Source organism: Elaeis guineensis, chromosome 5 (genome assembly GCF_000442705.2).
Source record: "Elaeis guineensis isolate ETL-2024a chromosome 5, EG11, whole genome shotgun sequence".
NCBI classification, from domain to species: domain Eukaryota; kingdom Viridiplantae; phylum Streptophyta; class Magnoliopsida; order Arecales; family Arecaceae; genus Elaeis; species Elaeis guineensis.
In genome coordinates this window covers 120243413-120268841 of record NC_025997.2, presented here as the reverse complement: position 1 = coordinate 120268841, position 25429 = coordinate 120243413, and the positions used below count along the sequence as shown (strand labels likewise).

The 25429-nt window shown below is 36.3% G+C and overlaps 2 protein-coding genes across 2 annotated transcripts; one reads left to right on the top strand and one right to left on the bottom strand.

Moving 5' to 3' along the window:
• The first annotated feature begins 3975 nt into the window (after positions 1-3975).
• Positions 3976-5020, top strand: LOC105046142 (calmodulin-binding protein 25). The gene has a single exon (XM_010924666.4). It carries the CDS (start codon positions 4159-4161, stop codon positions 4801-4803), a length of 645 nt encoding a protein of 214 aa, XP_010922968.1. The 5' UTR covers positions 3976-4158; the 3' UTR covers positions 4804-5020.
• Positions 5021-8617: 3597 nt separating this feature from the next.
• Positions 8618-24123, bottom strand: LOC105046143 (protein sym-1). The gene is given in 9 exon segments (XM_073258319.1): positions 8618-8816; positions 16439-16519; positions 16803-16889; positions 16977-17069; positions 17285-17357; positions 17549-17643; positions 22290-22377; positions 23629-23698; positions 23701-24123. Coding segments are annotated over 8 exon segments (891 nt in total). The 5' UTR covers positions 24005-24123; the 3' UTR covers positions 8618-8816.
• Positions 24124-25429: the final 1306 nt, after the last annotated feature.

The following is a 25429-nucleotide window of genomic DNA, read 5'->3' as shown; positions in this document are numbered from 1 at the left end:
TGTCCCTTAAGCTTCTCATCAAATTGATCCGAAGAAATTCTTTCTTAGTATTTGGGAGCAATAAATGATTGCCTCTTGTGTGTGTGATACCATTGTGACACCACAATGGTTATAGGGCACTTCTCATATGGTAATAAGCTTCATATGTTTACGACTGCCATACTAATAATTAACTCAATAACCAATTATGACAAATATAATGCACCATTGATGTAATATAAAAAATTTTTGAAATTTTTGTAAGATAAATTATGGGGCTATTATGGTATTAAGATAACATCAAATAATTAAAGGTTGTTTGATAAGATGTAGTTAAGGGTTTTGATCATGAATGTTGCATAGCCATACCATGACAAGTATCTAAAAATAAGAGCAAAGACAAGAGTAGTAGGTTGTTTGGACCCTCATGGAGGCTTTTATTATATGATAAGAAATAACCCTCCATCCCAATTGAAGTAAGAAAAAATAAAAAAACTAAATCTATGCATATTGATGCTATAAAGTCAAGCAGTTTATGAATTAACTAATCACATTATATATGTCCTCATCTTATGCTGGTCAGAGATGTTGGGGAGAGTGCAAACTACAGCCTATGGTCTAGTACTTCAACTAGGTATAGGCAGATTTCAAAACCAGACAGAATATTCTTTGAAGCTGACCATGATGCTAATGGTCAATTTGAAAAATTTCTGCAATCTTTTTGTCATCTGCACCAAATAACTTGCAGTTATTCAGCTCATCTCATGAAAGAGTTGCAATAAAGAAATAAGGTTTGAATTAAAAAAATTGCCCTCTATATCCATCATGAGACTGCACACAATATTCTACCAACAATTTCCTTTTTACTCAAAAAAAAAAAAGGATCTAAAATGGTCTCCCACTTATATTTTAAAAGGCCAAAATTCTGGTTCTTGACTATATAAGCTCGTTCATCAATGAAGTTAAGCCACCTTGAAGAGACAACAAATTTCTCAGTGAAAATTGAAACATTAAGACTAATTTGTTTGAATATGTTTGAATGAAGTATATGATATTAGAGCTTTTGAACTGCGCTGCAGTCTAGAAATTGCACAATTCCTCTATTTATGAAAAGATTTTTGTTCAAATCTCCAACAGGTGCTTAGATAAGTGTTCAACTCACATAATTATTAGGAACTTAACACTCCCCAATATGTGATTGGCAAATATAAAACATGGTCCTTGCAATTACATTAGAAGCCTTTGTAATTCCCTCTCTGCGAGAGCTCAAAATACAAATCTACAGATTATTTGTACATAATCAGGGAGCTAAAAAAAGAAATGTTGGCTCTCTTCGAGTCTCAAGTCACTCGAGTTGACTCAAGTTTAAGATAGTTTAGTTGGCTCAATAATTAGTCCGATTCTCTTGTGGGCTATCACTAATTTGTGGGTGGGGAGTCATTCTAGAACTTATAATGATTTGATAACTATAATCATGTAGACTACTCAAAACCAATGGACTTAAACTGACTTGGTTTAATTTTGAATAATCTTGACTGAGTTCCTCTCGTAGTATGTTCGCCATGATCATGCTTCCAATTGTCTGGACCCATTAAAAATAATTCCAGTGCAATTCTTTTTCTTCCATGAAGGTATCAGCTCCTTCAATTCCAATGTGTAATGCTTAAATAAAGTGAGTAGTGGATTGCCAGATATAAAGGTGCTAGTTAAAGAGAGAGAAGGAGATCTCATGGCATGTTTCATGAGATCTAGTAATGCTTCTCAAGGAATCTGCCCCACAAAAGATCTTATTAAAGATAAGATGGGGTTTGGTAAAATAGAAAAAGGAAGTCTGAGGCTTGTCCATTATTTTAATGCCAAGTGGTTGTTATTATGTGCGTTTACTCATACAAGTCTAAAGGCAGCAGAAGATAAAGACTCTCGTTATTATTATAAGCTCATCACCTATGTTGTAATTGACCAAAGTCTATGCCAAGGCTCCAATTAGCTGGTTGGAGAATGACATTATTAGCCACAGTTGACATGTGAAATCGACATGTAATAATGCGATTACAGGTATAAACAAAGAGCAATAGACCAGGTTGTCTAGGTTCAAAAATTTTCAAATCCTAACTGGGATTATTTAATATGTTCCTTCCACCAAAAGTATCTACTAAACATGCCACCTATGCTAGTAGGCTTGAATTATTAAAAATTTTGAATTTTCTGATTACTTATTTGTTTATATATATATCATATCATAGGTAGATGTGTGTAATGTTCTTTACCTCACTACTGGAGTGGAGTTGGTACCTACTAAAATTTCATCCAATATCCAGCTAAAGTCAAAACTAAAATAACTTCGTATAAATTACTGACTAATGATCAATATGTATTGATTTATTTCTCACCATTAATAATGCAAATTTCTAATAAGATAAAATTTAAAAATCCATTCATAAAGGAAGGGAGAGATTTCATACACCTCACTAGATTGGTTTAATCACTTTTATACTCCATTCACAAGAATTTTTTTTCAAGTGTAAACAGAATCCAAACTTTAGTATGAGTGGATTAGTTGCAGGAGAAGTGAAGATGGCACCAGGACTGGACCACGTCACCGAAATAATAAGAATCCATAAAAACAACCCCCAACAGTGAGACGGACTCGGTCTATGCTTCTAGTCCAAGGACAACACGTCATCTGGGGACCACCTCCTCGACGTACGTCCCTGATCTTCCTACAAGACAAGCCCCCATTTGATGGACGGTGCCAATCCTTTCTCATTTGGACGGTGATCTCCTCTGTACCACCTCCACCATTCCTGTGTGCGAGACTCGCACCAGAGCAGTCAACCATCTCGAAGCCACGCCGAAGCTTACCGTCCAAGGGCATCCTCTTCTATCTTCCAACGTTCGCATAGGATTTGTTATGCGAGCGTAGAATATGCCGTCCATGAGAGCACATCCGACACCCGCATAAATATTTCCGTTCACGCATCCCGGAACTCGGGTATTCTGGCATCCACTGACACGTCCGCTTGACGCGGTTCCGCGGTGCTGGTGACGTCGACGATGGCAAAAATAGAATATTCCTTACTTTATTCGATCGTCAGTACAATTATACCACTGCCCCTTGCGAGGATTTACGGAGGATACCCCTCCAGGTTGGCCTCTTGAGTCCCCAGTGAAACTCGTGAGGAGCGTTGGCGACGAAGCGGCCAGTGGCCACATGGCCACGTGATTAGAGTGAAGTAGACGTTTCAATCACGACTACATGATAGAAATCATGCGATGGCTGGGGATGGGTGACATTCTCGCTCCTGTCTATGACTCATCATCGCTCTGTAGCCGTCCGTTTGATGGGGCCACGATTTGGAGCTAGGAGGGTTCAGTGAGTACAGTGGCATCGGGGTAAATAGTTTGATGTCGGAGGTTAACTTGGAAAACTGGTCAGGTGCTGGGGTCCAAAAAGAGGCGGCACTCTAGAGAAAAGACGTCATGATGATAAAAATAGAGGGAGAAACGGATCGATATTACCCCGACACAACACACACACAGGAGAGAGTGAGAGAAACAGCGGAACGGGCCGACGACGCGTCTTGACCGTCAAAGGCGGCGTCTAAAACCTGGGCTAAGGTTTCTTTCTAAATAGTCCCCTGACAAAATTATTTTTATAACCAAGTACTCTCATGAATCACGATCGCACCAGCTCCAGGGAGCTAAACTTCTGAATTGGTACATTTCGTACAATATTTTGGGATCGTTAGGAGCACCCTCATAAGAGACCGAAAATCGAACGTTTATCTTGGTAAGGACTTGAGTGCAAAATCGCATAACAACACCGTTAACTAAACCTTAACCCAAACTCCAACCCCATAACCCCAGTTAGCGGAAACCCCCAGCACCGTCACCTCCGACACAATCCGCGGTTATCGCAGTACGGAGAGCCTAGGGACACGTGGCCCTTTCCACGCGCTTTTCCTCCCCGCGGCACCGCCTCATTAAATCCCCCAGACCCCCTCGCCATTCCAAACCCCCCTCCCTCTTCTTCTTGCTCGAGACATCGCCATCTATTCTCTCCCTAATTCGATCGAAATCCCTTCGGTTGGCCTCGAAATGCGGTGATACGCACCCTCCCTCGAAGCCATACTCCTCCAAGTTTTTCTCAGATCGGAGATTGAGAGAGAGAACGAGACGATGTCGGAGAACTGCGCCGCCGCCGCCGCCATCGATCCGTGGGCCTGGTTCTCCAACGTCTCCGCAAGCGAAACCGAAGCTCTCACGAGAGCCCTCCAGATCTCCATTTGCGGCATCGACTCCACCGTCTCCACGCCCTCCCCAGTGTCCGTCGATGCCCTCTCCTCATCCCCCTCCTCACTGCTTATAGATCTTATCAAGCCTGAGCCCACCGTCTCTTCCTCCAATCCCCACTTGGGCTTGAAGCGACCGGCGGTGACAGCGCCGCCGGCGACGGGGCGGATCTCGAAGAAGAAGCCGCGACCGTCAAAGCGGTGCCAGACTACGTACATCAACGCGGACCCGGCCAACTTCCGCCAGATGGTCCAGCAGGTCACCGGAGTCCGGCTCGGCGACGCCAAGCTCCCGGTCGAGCCGGTATTGAAGCCCGAGCCGCAGCGGGCCGCGGGGAGTCGGACCGCGATCCTGTCTCAGAGTTGCCTTCCGACGCTGGACACCTCGGCTTTTTGGTTGGACCGGGCCGGGATCGACGTGCCGCAGCCGGCGGCGCTGGGTTCGACTGGACCGGTGCTGGACGCACATCCCGGGTTTGAGTTCGAACCGTTTCCAGGCTTCCCGACTCTGGAGTCCTGGGGAGTCATGTAGGCGAGGGCAGTAGAGAGAGAAGAACCAATAAATCGTTTTTCCCCTTTTTCTTGTATTTTATGGGGCGGTTTAGTTTTGGGTTCCTAGAGAGTTTTTTTTTTTTTGCTTTCTTTTTCTTTGCTGTACATGCAGTGGAGCGGGGGTTAGACCTCTGCTTTTTGTTGGCTGTTCTACCATGAATAGTACGGTAACCTTTTAACTACATATAATTATATTATATTGCTATTGTTAGTCATGATTTTAACTCGAGTACTAGATCGCGTGGCGGGATGGCTATCTTGAGAAATCGGACAGCTGTGTATGTATTTGTGGTTCTTTTTGTTTGATAGCTGACTATTTATTTATTTTTGATCGTCTGTGTACTGTGTAAGATTCGAACTTCCAGAAGTATGAAAGGTTTATATTTTCTATAAATATCTGGGAAAGTTTTTTCTTTGAAGTTTTTAATGAGTTTATATTATGAGAGAGATGGGTCCAAGTACGCTAGTTCTGGTCAAGATTTTATTTACCTTGGAGATGAGTCATGTATGAGCTATGCATCTGGCTATTATGTTTCTAGAAATAAAGATTTTACTTGGAGGTTAGTCCCGTATGAATCATGCATTTGTTTTCCTAGAAATAGATATATTTTGTGGAAGTGTTCCTGGATGGCATGGAGACTTGGGTGATCACCTAGTAACCTTTGGTCTTGCATAACAAAGGTAAAAGAAGAGGAAATGACATATCAAACCTTTTTTTAGGTTAAAACTTGAAGTCACATCTAAAATTTAAATCCATTACTATTGCACAGATATGTTCTACTGTATGCCCTGAGAAGCTATCAGGGCCCACCCTTGATTAGATCCTCCAATAAAAACAGTTGGTGCGTATTAATAAAAGCCCTCATGCAATGCATGGGCATGTTGGTGAAAGTGCAAAAGCTTTTGAAAGCAAAATGATTCATCTCTCCAAAACCCTCCGGAAATTTGGGTAACTCATGGTTTTCTCCTGAAGCATCAGGGGAAAATTACTATTTTGGGGAGATTATATGATAAAAATAGCAGTTTCTTTTCTAAAATCTCTCTTAACTCATGATTGACAAATGTATTACCACCAGATTCAACTATGACTTATTGTGCATTTGTGGAGGCTATAAGAATCATGTGCTTGCTCAAGTCAAGGGCCACTCACATAGCAATATATGAGCCAAATATTCTTTTAGAAAGAAAAAGATATAAGACAAGACTTAATAAGTAATATTGGAGAACATGGTACTGCAAATCCCTTTTCTGTTGAATCATGTATGCGTAAGTTGCACTACATAACTATTCCCTCTGTTTTCTTTGATCATGAAATAGTTTCTTATTACTGATAGTGTAATTGAGATGAATTATACAAATTTCTATCACACAACAATAGATTGGGCATCAAGTCATGATGCCATTTTAAAGTGGATTCAATACATATCAGACATCAAATGAGTTATACGTTGAAAAACAATGACATAAAATGCTACACATGGTTTCATCTATTTCCTCATCGCTTGTAATGATATAAAAGGAACTAGAGCAATGACACAACAACAAAGAATCCTCGGATATAATACTTGCAAAAAGGTGAAAGTTATAGATCACCCATACCGGCACTAATGCAAGCTGGCACACTTAGAGAGAGCATCGTTAGCAGGTGATTGGGGCCGTATCTTTGATAAAATAGGATAAATCTATTCAAAATTTAGAGATATAAATGAGCTGAACAACTCACAAACTGTTCAAGCTCGGCTCGATTAATATTGAACTCGAGTTGAACCTGAACAGCACAAATGATTTTTCGATTAAAGCTCAAGCATCAAAATACTCGGTTCAAAAACTCATGAGCCTAATCAAATATATATTTTTAATAATATTATATTTTATTTATATTATTAATTTAATATTTTAAAATATATAAATTATATTTTATTTTGAGATTTTTTTAAAAAATTATGATTAAAGTTCTAATTCCAATGTAACTCAAACGCGAACTTGACTCGATTGAAATTCAAATTGAATAGAATTGATTTAATATATTATTTTTTTTATTGAATCAAATTTAAATTTAGATATTAAGATTTGATAAATTTTAAATCAAATTTTAAATTTAAATATTTTGAACTGAACCTGAGTCAAACCTTAGCTTCTCAATTCCACTCGGCTCAACTTGATTGCAGCTCTCTTGGAATTTCTCCTTACAAGCATATCCACCATCCACGTTTTGTGACTTTTGAGGGACGTTCACTTATTCAATTGTCAAAGAGGAATGCTCACTCATTCCATTAATTGCTCAAAAGACTAGCCATCATACTGGCAAAGCAATCGTTCGGAAATAAACCGATTGTCGATAATTTACATTCCGTTATCTAGAAAACCCTAGGTATGAGAATAGGCTTAGAAAACTCTACCTACCAGCCAGGAAGGCAGCCTACCATCTTGGCTTAGCTGCGGAGTACTTTGACGTGACGTTAGGAGAGATTATTAATGACAAAAGTCAAACAAAGAGGCTGTACGCTTGCTTTGAGAGATAGTACCTACAGAACGGAGAGGGAGAGAGAGGGCTTGTGCTAAATTAATCCGAATATTGTGGTATCCCCTGTTCTCATGTGATGGGGGGGATACCGAGAATAAAGGCCGGCTGCCCAGAGGGGCAGTTGACGGCCAATATAATGGTGTTGCGTGGTCAGAGGACAGGCGACGTGGGGTGACGTGCCAGTTGACTGCTGCGCTGCCCCCATCTCCATATATGCTTATCGCGTTCACGTGTACGCCGGAGCAACAGTCGTCGCCTCAAAAAAATGTCATCACCACCTCATCATTGCATCATTATGACATAATATTATAATACTTTTAGTGCTAAATTTTGGATAATAAATATTTTTATGATCCGTTTGGGAGGTCCCATCCCATTAGGTTTCCCTTTAGAAATGGAACCTGTTAGTCTACTGAAATCCCATCTACAAATACATTGGACCGTAGGTGAAAAATTGAAAAAATCTATTCAGATTTTATTTCTCTCACAAAATTTGGAAATAGAACATGAAATTTATGATTCTATAAAAAAATCCAATCCTATCCTATCACCCGTTAATTGTAATATATTGTAACTATAGTTTAGCAAAGATTTGTGCACAAACTTTCTGTTAGATCTAATGGGAGGGAGATGATAGAGAGAGCATACGAATAGAATCTTGAATGATCTTGTTTTAATCACAGAAACTAAATTACAATCCCCATGCTCTCTCTCTCTCTATTTCCTTGCTCTCTTAATTTCTCCGAGATTTATCACAATTGCAAGCATTGATGATTATTTTCTGAGTAATCCTTTCATTCTACCAAACAACTATTTTGTACACACTGGGACATGTCGAACTTTTGATCCAATTAGCATACATTAGGCGGGGCAAAATCACACCAAATAAAAGGGCCAAAAGTACTCCGAAGTTACCATCCCACAACAACATCGTGTATACCATTTAGCTGATGATCTTACTCGGTCCATCCTCTAACTAGATTCCAAATTGTTTTGTGACAAGCTTTTGTATGCGGAAAGCTTTATAAATGTTTTCCACATGAGAAATATTCTCAAAAGTAGGGCAATGTAATATAATTTCCTTTCCAAAAGCAACTTGGAGCAAATAAAACTGGAATCAGGGACACGAAGAAAGGACTTGCCATGCCCCAACCCAATGGTCCAAATCAGGCACATGACGGACAACTGCATATCCTTAGGATTTAATCCCTCTAGACATGCAAGTTCTGCCTTTAAATTCAATAAAGCATATCAATCCAAACTCATGCGGTAGTAACAAAAGTAATCTTCTAATTTTATTGATTCAAATAAAACATAGTTCATCAATGACTCATAAGATTGATTAACATAAATCAAGATCAATAACTATTCAAAAAATAAATATCCTCTAGGATCTTAACCTCCTCACTGCTCGATCCCAATCCCTATATGTTCTTTCATATCTGAAAAAAGAGAAAAGAATGAACAAACTTTATAGGCTCAGTAAGTTACCAATATCTCTAAGAGATCAAACATATTTAAATTCTTTTTCAAACATAGCAATTGATAATATTAGATGTATAAACCAACATAATTTTAATTTCAAAACATGTCATGCATAACAATAAAACTTTAAAACTTCCTCTTGATTTCAGTGATTGCGTTCACGATCAACCTCATGATAAGGCACGGAAGAGACTAACCCTTGCATATAGAATATGCGATCCATTAACATGTACCAGTGATTAGTTCCATTGATTAAGTCTAAAAAGAAACTAGCTCTAATTCACACAGTCACGATTAATCCTTCGACAAAATAAAAAAATGAGTCCTAAAATCAAACATGTGGTAATCAGCATGTGCTAGCAATGCTAGATTCAAGAAGACTAACTCTACCAGCGATCAGTCCGGACTGATTAGGCTAAAAGAAACTAGTTTCTAATCATATGGCCAACGATCAATCCTATTGGCTAGATTCAAATCATAGTCTAAATAGAGAATTTTTTCATAACCAATATACTCATTTCCATAATATTTTTCAATAAATTTTCATAGTTTATTTTTGAAAATAAAAGAATATTTTTTCATTCAAAAATTCATACAAGAATAAAATCATAAAACATAGAGGAACCATCATATTTAAAATTTACAAATATGTCAAGATAACACTATGCTTGATATATAATTTTAAATTTTATAAGATATGTACTTTTCCATACTTTCAATTTTTTAAATACTATAAATTTTTGTACAATTTTTAAATTAAAAAATATAAGAAATATGTTAAGTAAAATTTCATGGATAAATGGAACTTATAGTCAATCAAACCTAAAAGTCATAATCTTCGACATGTGGCCTGATCCTTATATCCATACTCCTTCCAATCTAAATCAAAATCCTGAATCAGATAATTCATTTATCACAAAAAGAATTAAGCTAATTAATCTCGATCTAAGCAATCAATAAAGGTACAAAAAAAAGGAGTAATCAACATCTGAAATATTTGATATGGAAAAGAGAGAGATGCTCGATTTAGGCCAATTGGATTGTTTTTTGAGCTAGATCACTTTATTTAGGTCCAATCAGGGGCCTTAATCTAGACAGTCTGAATTGGTCATCGACTGATCAATTTAGACCTAATTGAATTGGATCTTGGTCAGATTCTCTCTCTTTCTCTCTCCCTCCCTCTCTCTTTCTCCTTCCCAAGCCAAACCAGCAGCTTTCTTAAAGGAAAACAGGAGGGGTGGGGTTGGCAATGGCTTGCAGCCACGGTGATCGGACAGTGGTGGTGCAACCGAGTGCCAATATTGGTGGTGGCTCGATTGATGATGTCGATGCCTAAAACTCCATGGAAGAGGAAAATAGAGAAATTAGAGAGGAAAAAGAAAGGTTTCAGATGACGGTGGCGTGATTGCAACAGTCCGATGGCTGTGGGAGGTAAGGAAGAAGGAAGAGAGAGGGAGGGGTTTCAGTAGTGGATCAACTAAGTAGAGATAGGTTTAAGAAGAAGAGGGTAGGAAGGGGATAAGCTTGATTCATCACCAATAAAGTCGACCTTCACTGGCATAACCAATCCAAACAGCCTTCGCCAGTCCCTCACCTTCATCACCGATTCTCACATTCTTCCTTAAAAAAAAATTCATCCTTAAAACTAGATCTTCCGAAGTTAAAAATGCTCAATCCAAAACTCATAAATACCAAATTTGCCATAGCTTAGCATTTCTATCAAACTAAACATATGATCACACCGCTCAAATGGTGCAAACAATCAAACTCCTCAGATCAACCATAATGCTCATACAATTTTTACATCAAAACAAGCTCTTTCTAAGAATACTTCATAATTTGGCACCGCCACATCAATTTTTGAATTTTGCCTTTTTTATATACAATCAAAGATCTCATATCTCCTTGATCAAAATTAGTATGATTACCAGATCAAGAGTTTTCTATCACATTTAAAATTAAGATATAGACTAATAAGATTAGTACTAACTAAATGAATAAGGCTCTCGATTTGAAATCATCTTGATATGAATGCATATTCATTTAAGATTAAGTTGGAATCAATTGGATGTAAAAACCTTACAATACGGTCGATTATTAAAATTAATTATATTTGGAATAGAGTTTAAAATAAATTTAGCATAAATACTATGATGAAGTTTTGATCCCATAACAGATAATGGCTCATCTTAACTACAATCAAATAATCAGATGACTGTAAAGGTGATCATAATTATGCAATAATGACTTTAGACAACAATGATCCATCATGATTATGAAAATGATCTCAGAATTGAATTATAAAAAAATAATTCTGAAAAGATAAAGTATCAATATCATGATTCCTGTGTAGGAGTTGAGATCATTTGGAAGAAAAAAAATTACACTGATTTATTCAGATACTTCACAAATAGATCAAATTAAATTAACAATTAACTAACCTTAGATATAAGATGGTCAAAAATTTTCTTAATACAATCAATTTAGCCATAGTATGATTAGCCTAAAAATCCGTAGTACTCACATTCCTTATATGATTAAAAGCCTTTTTTACTGGAGAATCATATCTTTCATCATAAATACATTTCAAACTACAATCAATATTTTCAATCAATTTTAAATAACTCAACCACCATACTTCCTATTATGCAACTCCGATCAACATTCTCCAAAATTTCTTAAGGATCCCAAATCAACACTTTTTTTTGAAACTCTTCTAATTTCCTATCAATTACAAATCTTATCCATAATTTGCTACATGATAACCTTCAACAAAATTAAAATTGTTATCGATAACCATATAAGTTTAGAATCCCAAAATAAATTAAATGCAACTTATCTATATTACTCAAAATATATCCTCCTATATTAATTATTTAACCATGATGACTTCCTCAAAATTTTATTTGTGCCAATCTTCTATACTTTAGTCTTAAGGACCATATTTCATATCCATAAGGGAAATTTTGATATTATGCAACAATTCAATTGATTTTAAACATCCGTAATTATTTTCAGATAATCAATCAAGATCTTAATTCTACCTCATTCACACTAATCTAAATCCTTATAATCTTTAACTTAAGCTCTGATACGACTAATCTATCACACCACGACCCAATGGTCCAAGTCGAACACATGATAGACGACCGCATATCCCTAGGATTTAACCTCTCAAGACATGCAAGATCTTCCTTCAAATTTAATAAATCATATCAATCCATAATCAGACAGTGATAGTAAAAGCAAACATCTAATTTTTTTGATTCAAATAAAATATAATTCATCAATGACTTATAAGATTAATTAACATAAATCAAAATCAATAATTATTCAAAAAATAAATATCCTCTAAGATCCTAAACTCCTCATTGCTCGATCCCAGTCCCCATATACTTTTTCAGATCTTAAAAAAAAAAAAAAGAATAAATTTTACAGACTCAGTAAGTTACTAATATCTCTAAGGGATCAAACATATTTAAATTTTTTTCCTAACATAGCAATTGATAATATTAGATGTATAGACCAACATAATTTTAATTTCAAAATTTATCATGCATAATAATAAAATTTTAAAATCTTCTCTCAGTTTTCGATGACTATGGCCACAATCAGCTCATGACAAAGTCCAGAAAAGACTAGTCTCTAAATACAAAACACGCGATCCATCAGCACATACCAATGATCAGCTCCACTGATTAGATCCACAAAGAAACTAACTTTAATTCACACGACCATTATTAACCTCATGACAGGATAAAAAAATTAATCCTGAAATCAAACACGCAATGCATCAGCATATGCTAGCGATCAAATCCGATTGACTAGGCTTAAGAGGACTAACTCTAATAGCAATTAACCCTGGCTAGATAGGCTCAAGAGAAACTAATTTCTAATTATATGACTAATGATCAGTTCTATTGACTAGACTCAGATCATAATCTAACTAGACTTTCTCATAACCAACATACTCATTTCCATATTATTTTTTAATAAATTTTCATATTTTATTTCTACAAATAAGAAAATATTTTTTCATTCAAAAATTCATGCAAGCATAAAACCATACAACATAGAGGAACCATTATATTTAAAATTTACAAACATATCACGATAACACTATGCTTGATCCATAATTTTGAATTTCATAAGATATATACTTTTTCAAACTTTCAATTTTTTAAATACTATAATTTTTATACAAATTTTTAAATTAAAAAGACAAAATATGTTAAATAAAATTTCATAGATAAATGGAACATACAGTCAGTTGATTTTAAAAAGTCACAACCCTCGGATATGACCTGATCCTTAGATCCATGCTCCTCCCAATCTAAATTAAAATCTTAGATTATATCTAATTCATTTATTATAAAAAAAATTAAACTAATTAAACTCGATCTGATCAATCAATAGAGGTACAAAGAAAAAAATAATCAAGATTTGAAATATTTGATTTGACTCAACCAACATGAAAAAAAGAGATGCTCGATCTCGACCAATTAAAATTTTTTTTTTGAACTGGATCCACTTGATTTAGATCCAATCAAGACCTCGATCTAAACGGTCTGAATTGATCATCGAGAGATCAATTTAGACCTAATCAAATTAGGGCTTGATTAAGTTCTCTCCCTCTCCCCTCTTCTTTCTTTTTTCTCTCTTTCTTTCTCCTTCCCAAGCTAGACCAATGGCTTTCTAAAAAGAAAACAGAGGGATGGAGTTGGCGATGGCCAACGACGAAGGCAACCAAGCAGTAGTGGCACGGCCAAATGCCGACAGCAACGATGGATCGACCAGCGATACTGATTCTCAAAACTCAGATTCTCAAAACTCTGAAAAAAAGGAAAACAAAAAAATTAGAGAGGAAAGAGAAAGGTTTTAGGTGATGGCCGCTTGATTGCATCAATCCGACAGCTATCGAACGTGAGAAAGAAGAGGGAGGGGCTTCAGTGGTAGATCAACCGTCTAAAGATTAGTTTAAGAAAAAAAGGATGGAAAGAAGATACGCCCGATTCACCTATGGATAAAACCAGCCTTCACCAGCATAACCAATCCAAACGGCCTTCGGCCGTCCCTCATCAACATATGACACTCATCAAGCCGCTCTTATGGTCTTATCTTATCCCATGATAGAGGATCGGATAGGAGATAAGCTTCTCCTATTCTGATTAAAAAAAAAAAAAAAGAAGAAAGAATTATGATCCCGAACCGGATCCAATTGGGACCGGATCCAATTGGGACGGTTCTCACAGGATAGACAATGCGGATTCTGGCATCTTAAATCTTGAAATCACAAAACTCTCTCCTCTTTCCTTTGCTTGTGTGGGGCAAACTGCAAGGATTCAGCAGCCCAGTAATAAATATTAAGCAGCAACCTGCCTTTGCTGGAAGAAGAAAAATCTCAGGGTGGAAAGATATGAAAGCAGTTCGGGGGGCGGGGGGGGGAGGGTGTGGGGGAGACCGATATCAAATTCATGTCTGGCGTGGAATTGCTCCATTGAACACTCCCTGATGCTCCATCAATATCTGTACATTTTATATATTGGCAAATAATCCTCATAATGGCATGGTTTCACATTTAGAAAGTCCAAGACGATGATTTAGCAATAGTACCTCCAAATTCCATGCAGTATACAAAAAAATATACATGTCCATTAGTTTTAATCTCTATGATAACTCCTTTTCCTATTTTTTACAGTTTACAGAATTATAGTAATCCAATTCATGCAAGATCAATGATATCTATGAGGAAAAGGCAAGTGATGTGACTAACATACCTCTAATCTTCATATATGAAAAAATAGCAGCTCATGACTCGCATATGCCTCCAAGTGTTAGGAAGCAACACTGTTTTTGTTTTTTTTGTTTTTTCTTCCAACCCAAATTGATTACAGAAAAGTACGAAAGAACCCATTTTTTAGATTTTATCATCACATTTTTCAGCCATAATATGAGTGTGATAACAATCACAGAGGAATCTTAACCAGATCTCTCTGACAACATTCGACTATATAGGTTGTCACATAGATGCCTACTTCTATCATGCCAAAAAAGTTGATACTAAAGCTCCATTTCTTTAAGTCACATCTGCCAAACTCACTTCTAACTGCAAACAATAGGCCCCAAAGAACAACGAACACACTGGGAGATGTTCCCCAAGTTTTCCTTGAAAGCGTGGTTTATATGTGAAAAAAATGGATTTGATTCTTTGGCTCTTCCGATGTGCCTTCAAGATGAAAACACTCCATCTGCCAATAGTTATCATCATCCCCCAACTTCGACTCTTTCTAAGACTAGGGGAATTCTAGAAAGTTGCTCCTTGGTTGTATAAGCCAAAACATTGACCAATAAGGAAACCCACCAGCCTCATGGTTTTAATGGTAGGCCCCATTTGGCAGAAATTTGGAAACAATTTTAGGAGGTATGATCTTAAGAACAACAACCAAAGGCAAAGTTCTGCTCAATCCTCCCCTGGAACCTTCTTTAACTCATTGTTGTGCTCACAGTCAACCACATATTTAATAGATGGTTTGGACAAATAAAGACAGCCAAAAGCATTATCCAAACTAAACACCCATAAGAGGTGTCAGGTGTGATCATAATTCATTCAACAATACCTGTTTCTCTGATTAAACAAAGATCTTTTCCAGTGGTAATATTTTATCTCCCCACTTTGCAAGAAACCTTTTTTATCCCATCTATGTTGGTAAACCAAAACTCAGACTTAACTTCTGTCCAAAATTTAGTGCGACGTCTATGTCTGCTTGAAATATTTGATCCCTACAAATTCACCAAAATGAGACATATACGAACAACCTATTTCTAACTCTCTTTGGACTGATTTCAGAGGAAGTGTAGCTGTTTGGAATAAAGACAGTCGAGCTCCTTTATTACATTTCCTTTCTGGACCACTATCACACCTCAACCTTTAGCGAACTCCAAAAGACATGCAACTATATTTGGGCACAGGAGCCCTAGAGAAAGGTAATTGTGCTCACAAAATTCTTTTTTTTTAAGCTAGAATGTACCTTGATATCCAAGTGGTGAACAAAGTTTGTTCTATTAGAAAGCAAGAATTATAAAATTCACTTATGGGAATTTCCTTTGTAATTATTTAGTTATAAGATTAAAGAAATTAAGCGCTGAAGAGGATGAGAAAATACCAGAGATCAATGTCCCTGTTATTTTAAGTAGATTTCATATGCTTTGACCACAGGTTTAAGCTCCTTGTCTTCATCATTTAACATTCTAAACATAGAGTCCTAAATACCTTGTTCCAGAACAAGTCCCAAGATAGAATACAATTTCATGATAAACAGAGTTTATACTGGTCTATTATTCTGAAAACCAACTTCACTAATTTTTGTAAAACTGAGGATCTCATCTGGTTAAAAAGCCCGTCTGTCAGATTGACATGTTCTAATGGAATCGATACATTATTTACTGTTAATATGGACTCTAGTGTTAGTGTAAATTGCATCTGAAATTTTATTTATTATTTATTTTTTATGCAAACCATATCTGAGTTATTAGAAATGATATAAGAGAAGATACCAAATTAAATACAACTTCTTTGTGAGCTTTAAATGACAGAGAAAAAAGATACCTATTTCAACACAACTTCTTTGTGAGCTTTAAATGACAGAATCACATTCCACGCAAGAGCCACAAAATTTGCAGCAAGAACCTGGCATTGAAATCATAGAAGTATATAAGCAACAAAATGAAGAGCACGGGGGAAGATTCAAAAGGGGAATTGCATAATTATGAAAATAGAGAAATATTATTTTTGATGGTTCCCAAATCAATGTGGACTAATCTTCGTCCATACTGAAAGTTTGGAACAATTTCAGGGGATATCCGTGACTAAAGTTGGATTTATGATTGTCTGGAAAGGTTTCTACTTATTAAGAAAAAAGGAAAAAAAGAAAAACTAAAGATTATATTGCTGTGACAGTCAGTTATCAAACCTGAAACTTCTGCGGAACAAATCGAAAGTTGAGAAATTGGAAAGGGATCCATAACTGCCAATTCGCTACGACTGATGAAAACCACTCCTACAGAGAACATGATAGAAAGAAATATAGAGGAATCAATTTCTAATGATAAAATTGCTTGGAAGACTAAAATAGATAATATTTCACCTGCTGAAGCTTTGGCTTGATGTGAGAAGGCCTTCCCTCTAAGGTGACAAGTGAAGTTAAGAAAACTCCAATGAAGATGGGAGAGAATACAAACTGCACCAGCAGGTTGATGTATAAGATCCAGGCAATAAGCAAAAAAGGTTAAATTATCGGGCAAATGGCACAGTAAAAAAATTCAAACAACTTGTAGGGATGGGAAAAAAACACACATAACAGATCAAACAAAAGCTGCAAGAATGGACCTAATACTCCAGGCATGGCATATAGAAATCCAACACACCTTATTGGAATGAGAGATAAGCACCTACCTGATCAAGCAAAAGGCGTAAGAATGCACCTGATGCTCCAGGCAATGTCACCAATTTACTTAGGTACAGGTACCTGCAAATCAATGATCAAATTAAATATACCAGCTTTCAAAGAGGATCAACAATCTGAAACCTTAAAACAACAGTTATATAAGCAAGGCAGGAAAATACAACAGTAGTTTGTATCAAGACCAATAGCACCAAGGCTACGAGATAAATCTGAATATTCCAAAATTCAAGAAAGCAATAGTTGTAGATGAGTACCAAAAATGCAACGTGGGGCCCACCAAAACAAGTCCCAAAAGAGTGAAAACAAATGTTCGCCTCAAATCCAATTTTGACACCTGATCGATTAAAAGCTGGCAACATGAAACAATGGATATAAGTTATGGAGTAGGAGGTGTCAAGATGTAGTCAAAAGTCAAAACTGACATTCTCATTTATAAAATCATCAAGAAATGTGATAGCATCAAAATGCTTGTTTTAGGCTTTACCAAGGCCCTTTGGCACCCTCCAATATCATTGTGTCCCATCATGTTTAGTTTCATCCAGAGTTCATCTACCTAGTTGGATGCATTACAATGAATAAATGCATTTAGTTATGAAGGCCTTCTTCCATTCCTGCAGAGTTATGTTCGTGAGTTGAAACATGATGCTCTGATGTTCGAGAATTTTCATTGACTGGCTCTTAAACAAAACCCAATCTACTACAACTTGGTGCAGAATTCTCAGTTTTAAGACAAGTTTGGGAAACAGACCAGGAGCATTTGGCCACTTGTGCCAGGATCCCCTTTCATCAGATCTCGTGCCAAACTGCAAGGACGGTAAGCCAGCTGTGGTGGGCCTCATCCAGCAAGTTCCATTGGATCTGACTGACGGAGAGTGGGAATGAAGGACAGCCAACTTTGTTGGTAGTCTCGGATTTTGCTCCTCCCTAGGACCGGCAAAATATATGACCCGACCCACCAACTCCATCCGTGTTCGACCCGTCATAAACAGATTTGGATTTAGACTAAACGGATTTGGATCATAAACAGGTCGACTCATTTAACCCATTTAATATTTGGGTCGGATTTGGATTTCAGATATCTGATCTGTTTAACCCATTTAATATTCAGATCAAGTTGAGTCAAATAAATTATTTAACCCATTTATCCTATTTAATCCGTTTAAGACCTGTTTAAATTGTTTAAAATCTGCTTAATCAATTTCTGACCCATTTAACCAAATATGTTTAACCTGTTTAATCCCTTTAATCTAATTTGATCGATTTAATAAATAGGTTAAGCGGATAGGATCGGATTACTTGTTTAAGAAACAGATCAGGTTCATATCTGAATTTTTGACTTGTTTAATAAACAAGCCAGGTTTGGATTGACAATTCTTTGATCCGACCGCATTGACCTAATCCGTATCCGATCCAACCCAACCCAATTGCCACCCCTGCTCCTCCCCCTTTTTGTGATTTTCTATTTGTTTTCCTGATGCAGCCCAGGGTCATGTTTCAATGGAGTGAGAAAGAAGACGCACGAAACCATATTTCCTTATTTTTATTTTTATGTTTTTATTTGTCTCCTTCTTAGTTTCATCATTATGTACTTTTTTTGTTCTTCTCTTCTAAGGATCTTCATTCACCTTCTTGCTATTATTTCATTTACTTAATGATGAAACTGTGGTGCTATTGATCATTTTCCTTTAAAAAATCTGGGCAATAGAAGGTCCTATTGTTAAGTCTAGACAGAATTTGGTGAAAGAAATTTTCCCCTGGTTCTATGCAGTATAAATCAACACAAGATGCAGGAAAAGCCAGAACATATCCACTGAGAGCACAAATTATACAATATCCACCGAGAGCACAAATTATAAGATAACGGAACAACTTATTAGAATATTCTAAGAAATTATAGCTTAGATACAGTCCCCTTAAGTAAGTGTCAAAGAAACCATAAACTTAAAGAAATTCAATATCCTTTTAACATAAGGACCAGATCAAGGACTGATGGCTCAATAAAGTGACCTGTTTCTATATGTCACCAACTTCCATCACCTTTGCAACCCTAAAATTATACACTGACTCTCAGAAATTGTCACATACACAATGTTAGCATTTCTCAGAAAATTTTGATTGTTTGGTTTTAGTATGTCTTATGTGATATCTACTTCCCATTAAGTTCCCCACCCTGAGCAATGCTAAAATATATGGAGTTGCAGAAACCTATCATGTTAGATGCTAGAATTTCTCTATTCAAAGAATTTTGATAGTTGTAGTTTATTATTGAATGTTATTCAACAAGAGTACTTTTGATTGTCTGTCATTCTCTGTTTATTTCAAGCACATTCTACTATCTGATTTGCAGTATGTTGTAGCCTAAGCACCTGTACTTTTCTAGACCATGCTTGTTCCTTTGTTTAGCCTCCTCCCTTCCTCCTTCCTTCATGGGTACCTAGCTTAATTGTTTGAGAATTACATATGTTATAAATTATAAAAAAAAAAAATCAATTCTTTTTTGCTGTTTTTCCTATATGATTTTAGATATTAATAATTTGACAAGAAATTTTACCAAAAATATTTGTTGAGAAAAATATTGAGCTAGCCACTTTATAATTCAATGAGACCATTTCTTGCTCCTCTTGCCTTTTGATATCATGGCAACATGTATATCCAAAAGAACCTCTTTAGATGAATTATTATGGTCTCTAGCTTTAGTGCATTACTAAAACCCATTACACCTTCAATCCTAAAATGCTTGAAAACTCAAAGTCTTCCTGTCTATGAAATAATATTGATTGGGTTTTCTTCTCATACAATAGTATTATATGCTTAAACCTTGTGCAAACAAGTAATACACACATCAAATATGACTTACTTTAACCTTTTGTTTATCAAAAGTATTTCTGATATGAAAGTAAACAAGTGAATGTATAATATAAATAAACAGAGCTAAACCATAAGATATATGAAAATCTGAAATTATTTGAATTTTATTGGATCTTTTAAAATCTATTTTTTTATCTAGAGAAAAACCTATATGTTAATTTAAGTTGACTTATATTCATTCATTTCTTTCTGTATCTATGGATTTGTTGACAATTCATGTATTTGTGACCACAGAATTAATTTAACTCATTTTAAGTGGTAAACCGGATCATCTATAGAAATTAATAAAAAAAGGGCCAAATGTGACTACTTGCATAAGCATCTTTTGTGTTCAACAATATCAAGATATAGCAAATCGCCCACCCACAAAAAGTTAAATAAACAAATAAAAGAATAATGGTCTATTGATGTCACCAATCCTAAAAACAATACTTGGTCACTATTAAAACATATTTACTCCACGACTAAATAAAGGATGTGTAGGTGCATCAACTATAGTTTATCTTTACAGTGAACTTTATAAATAGTGCAAGACACAGATTATGGTAATTGTCACCTGTATCCTTTCCCTGTTCTTTTCAGTGAAGGATAGTTAAAAAGAACTCGATTATTAGCACCTGGAGGCAATGTTGTTAAAGGCCCTAGGCGCACTTAGGTGCTAGGGGCCCCTAGAGCTTAGGTGCAAGGTGCAAGCACGTGCCTGAGAGAAGTTAGGCACCAAAAACAAAGAACTAGCTACAGGAAAGAATTCTAGCAAGTAAAAACTAGCATCCTGCTATTAAAAAATAAAAATAGAAAAAGATTTAGCTATAGGCAAGAAGTCCAGCATATAAAAACTAACTCTAACCCAAAAACAAGAAGGAGAAGAAAAAGAATAACAAGAAGAACAAAAAGTTAGAGAGCAAATTAATGTGCTCTATTATACTCTGTTTTCTGACCAGAAAATAGAGCATGCCAGAAGAAGAGGAAGAAGAAAATAGAACATAATAGAGCATGTCAGAAGAAGAAAAATAAGAAGGGAAGGAGGACTTGAGGAGAGATGACCTACATAGAGTTAGGTTATGAGATGAGATGGAGGTGCTTCTTAGGCAATGAGATGAGATGGAGTCAGATGGAGATGCTTCAGCTTCTGCCTTTTGATTCTTTTAGATGATTCCAAGAGCCTCATGTAGATTTTTAAAGCTTCTTTGACCTTCAATGATGTCTTTCCAATCTCTATTTACTATAATTGATCTTTCCAATCCCTATTTATTATAACTAACATTTTCTATTTCTTACAAACTAAAAATTAATACTTGCTGAAATCCTACACCTCTTGAACGCCTCATTGTGCCTCTGAACAATGCAGAGACGTGCACTTGAGGCACTGAGCCGATGGCTCTTGCACCTAGCACCTTTTGCATCTGAGGCGTGCCTTTAATAACATTGCCCAGAGGCTTATCCTATTATCAGCAACGCAATAACCCATCACATTGGACCATCATTCACAAGAAACATTGTTTGATTTAACAACAAGCTTATCATGATAAATATGGTTATAAAATTCCATCCAGCTTGGTATGCTATTAAAATACAACATCCTGCTCAGATGTGAAAACATAGAGGATGGATTCTAGTAGATAAAATATGGTACAATAATAACAACTTAATTTTCCCAACATGGATGTATTCATAATTGTAATAAAAAGTAAACAACAATATAACCAACAATTGTTTCATTTTTAACACTAATGACAAACTCTGACTTGATAATATCTGTTCAAAATTTGAAAACAAAGTTCTTCAATTGAATGAAAGATGCTGATGTTTGTCAAAACCAAAATGTATGAAACAGAAAAGTATGTCAAAGTTTAGTCACCTGAAAATCCTATATAAGTTAATAGATGCAAAATGTTAGTCCTTGAAATTGTTTAAAAGTCTGAATAATAGTATGATGGCTGTCATGCATGTCCCACTAAATTATCACAATCAGAAATCATTATGGATTAACATTGTACCAATGGATTAACATTGGTACAATGTTAAGAAAAATTATTGGGGCAATGAAGGAGAACATGAATCACTAATATCCAAGAAATGATTGAAGGACAATTTATTAAACAATTTATAAACACTAACAAAACGAACCTGACAAATTAAATCTCCAATGAGAGTCAGAAACGCAGATGTTATCGCTTTTGTTGTCACTGGGTACTTATCAAGTGCCATCATGTACCTGAATAAACATAAATAAGGCTGTTACAACCTGCTCTTTTTCCCTTTGTTTATAACTGAATGACCAATGATTTTCACCGAAAAGAAATAGCTAGAAATGTAGAAAGTGAATGGACTTGGCCTTAGTAAATTTATATGCTAAAAGATTTTTTATGTTAACTAATTGGAACCATCATCAGAATCAATAACTATATGCTCCCTTCACCCATAGAATGACATGGTGCACCTCTCTCTCTCTCTCTCTCTCTCTCTCTCTCTCATACGCACATGTTCATGTATAACAAAAGATGGAAGTACTGCAGATTCAGCTTGAGTCTTCCGCTGAGTTTCTAGGAGTAATAATAGCCATTAAACATTAAACACTAACCACTATAATTATACAATTGATGAGGATCATTTATAACTTCTATATTGATAGGCAATTCTAACCCGAGGTTAATAGGATGGAGGATGTCAAGTTGTAAATGAATTATCGAGTCCACAAACATATATAGTGAAGAATCAATGGCATAGAAGAAAAAAGCAATATCATAGGAATCTAGGTATCAACTCATAGAGCGTCAGAGAGAAGACTTGACATAAATTCACAAATATGGCCACAGAAATAAATCTCATTTCTTGAGGTCATTACAACTTGCTAAGGCTTTCAAACTCTTTCTTTAACAGTTAAAATCAATAATTTCTTTGCAGCATAGAAAGCTCCAAAGAGTATAATTCCACAAAGTTACCTTCATATCCATGAGATAGACCACTCCAACCACAAAATATAGACACATTATGCCTACTCCTGGACCACCAAAGCACTCGAGTTTTTCTGCTTTTAAAAAACGGAAGTAACCTTATGCCATTGATTCTATGTAACCCTTTTGCTTTTTAATAAATTGGGCGGCTTACACCACCCTTTTCCACACACACACGCACGCACGCACGCACACACACACGCACAAATATTTAGACAGTAACATCTTAGCCATCCTTGAGCAGATAGTGAAACAGCATTTGTCAAAAGTATCAAAGTTTTCCATAACCATCGGATGGTATTAATATTTCTATAACATAATCGATTTTTCTAAAGCAGTGTGTTTTTTTTCAGGTGAACAGAATAAGCACTCCAACAATCTATAAACATATACCACAGAGTGACCGGCAGAAAACAAACAAAATTGAATCCCATACAGCATAAAAAAGTATTCGCTGAAGAAATGTGCAGACAGAGGGAGAAAACGAAACAAAAGATTTTTTTTTTTTCTACCACGAGAAGAAGAACCAATCATCCCCACCGCTGTCACCACCACATCCGTCACCGGCGCCCCCATCTCCCCGCCCCCATAACCACCACCATCACTGCCGGAACCGGAGCCACCATCCGAAACCGCTCGAAGCCGAACAAAATCCCAACCTTTCGGCCCCAATCCAAACCCAAGACGACCCCTACCCGGAAAAAAGCCACCACTAGAAGTAGAATCGGGCAAGGATTGCAAGGAATAGCACGGGAACCGAACGCCCAGGAGGGTTCTCCGACCCAAAATCGAAGAGATTGGAGCCGAATTTGGAAGACGAGAGATGGGTTTAGGGGGCAGAGGGAGGGTTTCAAAGCGGAGGGGAGATTTGCTGATGAGTGCGGCCATTTTCGCAGCGCAGCGTCGCGCCGGAAGGGTTTATATATTTATTGGAATTGGGAGGAGTCCATTCCATTGACGGCTTTTGACGTTATTCCTACGAGCAGCGCTTGACGCAAGTCGAGCTTGAATGAGACCACTCCTGCTTGCTTACTTTTTTATTTGAATTGGCATGCTGTTCAAGGGATTATATTGGACTCATGAATAAAATGTTTAAGCAAGTAAACATTGCAGTCATTGGCTTCCAGATCACACTATTAAGACATGTTTTATTTTTCTCAGTATATAATTTAATATTTCAAAAATAAATATAATTATAATGTAAATTATTTATTTATCTATTTATTTATTTGCTTATTATTGGTCGAGAAAAAAAAATTGTGCTCTAGGGAGCATTCCTAAAGATAGGACTAATCACAGTCATCGGTTAGATCTGAAATGAGACAAAATATTTGGAAGTACATGCACTCTTCCGTAATATCTGAAGGTCCCTTCGTCATTCCGACGTGTCTTTCAAAAAATGAATAGCATTATGGATTAGATTGTATCTTTTATTGTCAAGTATAGTAGAGATTAGACCTGGCATCAATGCAATACTTGCTTATGGACCTACAAGATATTTTATATTTTAATTTTTTAAATTATATTTATATTAGAATAGTATAACCGCTCGCTTGTACTAAAAAGATTGGACTAGCCTGCTAGACTAATATCTTCACAAGATACATGGAAAATGAAAACCTCGGGAAGATTTATCAAAAGATTTTATTTGAATGAGGCTGGTGTTATAGTAGGATGGGACTTTCTGCTGACGTTCTGTGTTTAATGGATCAAACACGAGCGAGTTGGACAAATTTCAAAGTATGATCATGACGCAAATTCAATTAACAGACTCGGGCTTGCATATATGACTAATTGAGCCCTTGCTAAGCTGAAGTTGCTATAGCAGAATCTGCAGGTTTATTACAATAAAAAAACAATGGCGTTCTCAGGCAGGGCTGAAATTTTGCTGTCGATTTGTTTCATGTGACAAAACAATAAAGAATTTGAACTTGGCAGGGATGTAAGGTAACTAAATAAGAATGCTGCTCCCCAAACAAGTGTAAGCTTGTTCCAACCCGACAGCAAAGTTAGTGATCCACATTCGAGTATCCATATCGCAAAGATGGTAAGAAGTATTAGTTTATAGCACAAGCGTATTACTGTTCTTCATTAATAGAGGCCTTAAAATACTGCTGTTCTTCAACAGAGACATCAATCACCTATCTGATTTTTAGCAGAGGCCTTAAAATACCAGCAAGCCAAAAAAAAAAAACTGCAGAACCATCATTGGACAAGCAACAATCAGTGTATGCTGTTACACCTCGAATGTGGAGCAGTCGATAAAAATCTTAGGGAAACCTTTCTAATATTAGTAATAAATGATAGTATGAT

Coding starts and splice junctions, on each gene's coding strand:
- LOC105046142 (XM_010924666.4), top strand. CDS start 4,159: ATGTCGGAGAACTGCGCCGCCGCCGCCGCCATCGATCCGTGGGCCTGG.